Source organism: Neophocaena asiaeorientalis, unplaced genomic scaffold (assembly GCF_003031525.2).
Source record: "Neophocaena asiaeorientalis asiaeorientalis breed wild unplaced genomic scaffold, Neophocaena_asiaeorientalis_V1.1 scaffold91, whole genome shotgun sequence".
In the NCBI taxonomy this organism is placed as follows: Eukaryota; Metazoa; Chordata; class Mammalia; order Artiodactyla; family Phocoenidae; genus Neophocaena; species Neophocaena asiaeorientalis.
In genome coordinates, this window is record NW_020173198.1 from 2,024,538 (window position 1) to 2,030,915 (window position 6,378).

At 50.2% G+C, this 6,378-nt stretch overlaps 1 protein-coding gene across 1 annotated transcript; it reads left to right on the forward strand.

Moving 5' to 3' along the window:
* The first annotated feature begins 1,570 nt into the window (after positions 1-1,570).
* On the forward strand, positions 1,571-3,171 carry NUPR1 (nuclear protein 1, transcriptional regulator). The gene is made up of 3 exons (XM_024744500.1): positions 1,571-1,996; positions 2,401-2,550; positions 2,883-3,171. The coding sequence occupies exons 1-2, from the start codon at positions 1,885-1,887 to the stop codon at positions 2,535-2,537; spliced, it is 249 nt and encodes an 82-aa protein (XP_024600268.1). The 5' UTR covers positions 1,571-1,884; the 3' UTR covers positions 2,538-2,550; positions 2,883-3,171.
* Positions 3,172-6,378: the final 3,207 nt, after the last annotated feature.

The following is a 6,378-nucleotide window of genomic DNA, read 5'->3' on the forward strand; positions in this document are numbered from 1 at the left end:
CTTTCTGGCTGCACCGGGTCTTAGTTGCAGCATGCAGACTCTTAGTTTCGGTATGCGGGATCTAGTTCCCTGACCAGGGATCGCAAACCCAGGGCCCCAGCATTGAGATCCCAGAGTCTTACTCACCGGACCACCAGGGAAGTTCCAGTGTGTTTGTTACTTTTGTTTAAGTTATGGTTATTTTCCTCTTTCTCTTATCATCTGGCCTTTTATTATTATCCCCATTCACTTTCATTTCCTGGGTGTTAAAGAACTCACAAATCACCCAAATCTGGAAAACAGAAGCTGAATTTAATTCTGGCTCAGGCCAGCGAGAAGAGCAAGTCGAAGTGACGCTTCTTGTTCTGCAGAGGATGAGACCGGGTTATTACTGGGTTATTATTCTGGGAAGAATGGAGTTTAAGTAACATTGAGATGAAACAGTGTTTCGATGGGCTCACAGCAAAGTGGGAATGTGAGCAGGGAATTAACACCTGCCCTGGGCTGAGAAGGTCCTCTTGCACTGGAAACCACAGAGTTAAAAAAAAAAAAAAAAAGTGGAATGTTGTGCCTGCTTCCTTCCCTGCCCCTGGTGCTGAAGCCTCAGCTGAAGCATGAGTGGGCAGCCCAGGGTGTGGCCTCTCTGGGTCAACGTGACCCACACAGTCAGATCCTTCAGGCAAAAGAGGAAAATTCCACTTTTCCATGTTTCTTATCCAAACCCCTTCTTTTAATTCATATTAAATTAGCACAAACATCTGTTTACTTCACAATGTCTTCTACCTCAGTATATCTATGGTTTGAAATACATATTATTTTATTTTAAATTAATCTCCTCTACGTCTCCTTTACATTACAGGGAGGGCATTATATTGAATTGTTTGGAAACTATGTGCTCAACTCACACAGAGCAGCTTGTACACTGTAGCAGGCACTGTTGCAGGTGCCATGCCATGGATTATCTCATTTGATCCTCTCCCCAAATCTATGAGGTAGATACAATTATTATCATCTGCAGTTTATAGAGGAGAAAACGGAGGCACAGAGAGGTAAAGTGACTTGTCCAGGGTCACACAGCATGTAATGGATCAAGGGTTTGAATACAGGGCATCTGGCTCCAGAATCAGCTTAACCACTCTGCTAGCCTCCCTCTCAGGAGTGGGAGATTACCTAGGGACCCCCATTTCAGGATGTTAAGGGGGGGTTCCAAGGTGTTTCTTATAAAAAAGTTGGGTTGGGTGTGATCGGGGTGAGAACCAATGACACAACACAGAGTGTGTTGTACCCTGTCCCAGCTCATTCTTCACTCCATGTTCTGCCACCACGGTCCTGAGTCTGAGCCAGAAGTGGGTGGGGGTGAGGGTCAGCTGTGCGGCCATGACCCCAGCCCAGGAGGGGCATGTGGCAGAGGGCAGGAGATGGATAGGAAGGAGTCAGCCAGGTGAGGCTCTCAGTTCCCTGCGGCCCTCCATCCCAAGGGCTGTTTATGCCCAGACCCTGCCTCTTACCTCCCCCCACCCCCGAGGGGCGGGGATCTCCTCAGTGGAAAAATACCCAGCTGGGTGAGCCCCAGTGAGAGGGAGGGGGGCTAGGGGAGCTGGGACTCACAGGACCGACTCTTTCCCCTCTCTGACTGATGTTTACTGGGCTGGGTTCTGGGAAAAGGCCAGATTGCATCAGACAGGGCCTGAGGGGTTGGAGCCAGACTGTGGGCTGAGGAGGAGACTGTGGCCTTGTAAGTTGGGGCTAGTGAATTGGGAGGTGTCAGCAAAGTAGACACAAACAAAGCTTTAGAAGACGAGAGAGAGAGAGAGAGAGAGAGAGAGAGAGAGAGAGACAGAGACAGAGACAGAGACAGAGACAGAGAGACAGAGAGAGACAGAGACAGAGACAGAGACAGACATCATGGCCACCATCCCGAGAGCAGCCAGCCCGTCCAGGCAGCCCCCAGGCCCAGAGGATGAAGACCCCAACCTGGATGAGTATGACCTCTACAGCCTGGCTCATTCTTACCTGGGTAAGGCCTGGTCCTGCCACCTTCCTGGTCCTTCCGTCTCCAATGCCCACCCTCACAAACGGCCTGACCACCCCCCTTCCCAAACTAGGATCCCTCCTTGGGCTCCTGCCCATACATCACCCTTCTCCAGCCTGTTCCCTTGACCCCTCAAGTCACCCCCTTCTAACCTCTCATCCAGTGAGCTCTGTCCTACTCAGCCCTGGGACCACACGCACTCCTAGAATATTAGAGCAGCAACGTGATTCCATAGACGGGGAAACAGGGACAACGACTGCCCTAAATCTACATGGTGATGCCCCCCAGCCTCCCGACTTTAACCCGAGCTCTTTCCACCCCTGCCCTCTGGACCCCCTGCGGCTCACCCCTCTGCCCACCTCACCACCGCCTCTCACCTCGGTTCCCAGGAGTGGGAGGCCGGAAAGGTCGCACCAAGAGAGAAGCCGCCGCCAATACCAACCGTCACAGCCCTGGTGGGCATGAGAGGAAGCTGGTGACCAAGCTCCAGAACACGGAGCGGAAAAAGCGAGGGGCACGGCCCTGAGACAGAACTCGAGGTAAGGCGTCAGGGGGCCCCGTCCGCAGCACCAGTAGAGGTCTCTCTGCCTGGAAAGGACAGGCCTGAATGGGCAAGGTTGGGTGGGAGGAGGGATCCAAGAATTGTTGTCTCAACATGGAATACAATGAGAGAGACTTTTGAGTTTCCTAGTGACCAGAGCAAAGGGAGAAACAGACCCTTTCCAACTGGAGCAAAATTTGGTTTACAAAGAGGGAAACTGAGGCCCAGAGAGGGTAGGGTCCTTCTCTAGAGTCACGGAGCAAGTGAGCAGGAGAGGCAGAATTAGAACCCAGGCCTCTGTGCTTTCACCACCTGCTTTCCTTCCCCCAGATGAAGTCAGAGCACGGACACCCCACAGCGACGGAGACAGAACTGCGAGGAACCAGCTCCTGGGGGCGGGATCCAGGCCTGCTTGCCCCCGCCCCCAGGACTTAGCCCACCTGACTGAGGTTCCGAAGGGCCACCAACGAAGCAGCCCCAGCCCCAGAAAAAAAACAAGATGGGGAACAAGAGGCAGAGAATAGAGAGAGGCAGAATCATGAAGGTACCCCTCAAAAAGAAAGAAGAAACCGGAGCTCCCCAGGGTGACAGCGACAATAAACAAAGTACAGCAGCTGCAGCCTGTGTGTGTGTTTTTGTCCTCTCTCTTTGTGTGGCTTTTTGGGTGCACATTTCTGCCAGCAAGTGTCTGCATTTGCATGAACAAATGAGAGCATTTTGGTGAGTGTTTATTTTGGTTGTGTGTCTGGGAAGGGGCGTTTCTAATTTTGTATGGGTGTAGAGGTGAGCAATTTTTGTATACATGTGTTTTGGTGCATATGTTTCTGTGGTTTCTTATGAGGTGCAAGGGAATTTCCTCTGTTTCTTTGTAATGCTGCCCATGAAACAAGCCCCCTCCCCAGCTTCTCTCCATTTTCGGAATAACAATCTTGTTGTTTATCTTGTATTCATATAAAACCACCTTTTGAAGTGAATGTTATTTATTGATGCCATCTGCAAAATGGCAAAAACTGAGATTTAAAACATTAAGGGAGGGGCTTCCCTGGTGGCGCAGTGGTTAAGAATCCGTCTGCAAATGCAGTGAACACGGGTTCGAGCCCTGGTCCAGGAAGATCCCACATGCTGCAGAGCAACTAAGCCCATGCACCATAGGTACTGAGCCTGCGTACCACAACTACAGAAGCCCATGCGCCTAGAGCCCGTGCTCTGCAACAAGAGAAGCCACCACAATGAGAAGCCTGAGCATTGCGAAAGAGTAGCCCCCACTCTCTGCAACTAGAGAAAGCCCACACTCAGCTGCGAAGACCCAACGCAGCCAAAAATAAATAAATAAAATAAATAAATTTATAAAAGAAAAAAAATTAAGGGATTTGCCCCAAGTTATTCAGGATCCAAATTCAAGGATTCTTATTGTCCTCAAGTGTGAGATGGGTCCGTTTGCCAAGGGGGTTTGCCAGGACAGGGTTCTGGAAAGTCAGCTGAGGAGGAAGATTCTTATCTAGTGTTGTCAGTCTTGGAGCCAGACTTCCAGAAGAATGTGGAGCAAATAAGAGGTGTGATGGGAGCTGAGAGGATATATTGATTGAGGTAGAGACTCAGGTTGCTAAAATGAAGACTCAAACGAAACAGGATAGAAAGTTCTTTCTCTGTTACATAACAGCTCCAAGGGTCAGTACTCCCGGGCTAAAATGGCAGCTCCATTGTGGCAGGAATTCCAGCTACTTCTGGCTCATTTTTCTGCCATCCTTAAAACATGGCTACCACTTTGCGGTCCGACCTAGCTCCTCCAGTACCTGCCATCTCATCTGCATTCAGCGTATGTAAATGGAGTGGGGAAGGGACCAGGGGAGGCCACCCTAATTTATTTATTTATTTTTTTAAAATGTACCTATTTTATTTATTTATCTTTAGCTGCATTGGGTCTTCGTTGCCGCGTGCAGGCTTCCTCTAGTTGTGGCAAGCGGGGGCTACTCTTTGCTGTGGTATGCGGGCTTCTCGTTGTGGTGGCTTCTCTTGTTGCGAAGCACGGGCTCTAGGTGCGTGGGCTTCAGTAATTGTAGCACTCAGCTTCAGTAGTTGTGGCTCGCGGGCTGTAGAGCGCAGGCTCAGTAGTTGTGGCGCCCAGGCTTAGTTGCTCCGCGGCATGTGGGATCTTCCTGGACCGGGGCTTGAACCCGTGTCCCCTGCTTTGGCAAGCAGATTCTTAACCACTGCACCACCGGGGAAGCCCACACTAATTTATTTTTAAGGCCATAACCTAAAAGCAGAACACATCACATCTGCTCAGAATTTAGACACATAACCACGCCCAACTACAGGAGAGGTTGGGACATGTAGTATTTAGCTACTTAGCCACGTGCTAGGCAAAACTGAGGGAGGGCAGGGTTTTATTACTGAAGGAAGCAGGAGACAGTGAATATCAGAAAAAACTAGCAAGCAACAAGGGGTAAAGGGAGGCCCTCAGTCTAGACCTGGGCATAGCCTTTTTCCTTTTCTCCCATCCCTTCCTGGGCTGCAAAACTTGGAGTTAATTGTTCTTAGGGACCCAAGAATATGGACAGAGGAATAAGGCAGCTGTTGGAGCAGTAACAGATGCATAGCTTGAACCTTTAAGAGCCTTTATCCATCAGCTTCCCCTGAGTCCAACCTAGTAACAGTCTCAGAATCTCTGACTTGGGAAGGACGTTAAAAGGCATCTAGTCCAACCTCACCCCACTTCACGCTGGGATACTCTCTGCTTGCTTGAACACCACTAGGGTTAGGAAAATTTCCGCCTTTGTGTTGCCTGATTCCTTCTCAGAGTCACTCCTTAATGTGAACTGAAATCTGATTCTCCCACCTGCCCCTTGAGCAAGCTTCTGTTTTCTGGTCCTTTCTGTCTGAGATGCTTTTAATCCCACCCATCCTGCAAGGCTCAGCTCTTCAAAAGTCTTCTCCTACTTGCCCTCCACCACCTGACTCCTCGCCTCCACCCCAGGGAGAGACCTTCTCTGGGATGGCACCCACAGCAAAACTACGACCAGAATCTCACAGTCATTTTGGCATACAGCTCCTTCAGACTTTCCCTCAAACCCCTCTTTCCATGAGAGATTATTTATTCGTTCAGTTAAGGTTTATTGGATGCCTACTCTATTACCAGGACCTGGCTGAAGGCATGCATGCAAGGAGGGACAAATGGGACCCTGATAGGATTGGAACCAGGCCTTAGGGTTAGTGTCAGCTCTCGAACTCAGGAGGCAAATGGCAGGAGCATCACTGGGCAGTAGCTCTCTGCCCAGGACAGATCTGTGCATCAGCTTCAGAAAATCATAGCAACAGCTCCCATGCATTGGGCTGCTACTCTGTGACATGTGTTTTATAGACATTAACCCATTTAACCCTTACAATAACCCAATAGGCATAGGATTATTGATCCCATTTTACAGACCAGAAAACCGAGGTTCACAGAAGTTAAGTAATTTCGCCAAAGTCTCACAGCTGCAACCTGCAGAAGCTGGGACTTTAAAAATCTGGTCTGGGGCTTCCCTGGTGGCGCAGTGGTTAAGAATCCAGCTGCCAATTCAGGGGACACGGGTTCAAGCCCTGGTCCGGGAAGGTACCACATGCTGCGGAGCAACTAAGCCCGTGCGTCACAACTACTGAGCCTGCGCTCGAGAGCCTGCAAGCCACAACTACTGAAGCCCGCATGCCACAACTACTGAAGCCCGTGCGCCTAGAGCCCGTGCTCTGCAACAAGAGAAGCCACCACAATGAGAAGGTGGCACACCACAACAAAGAGTAGCCCCGACTCGCTGCAACTAGAGAAAGCCCGCACTCAGCAGCGAAG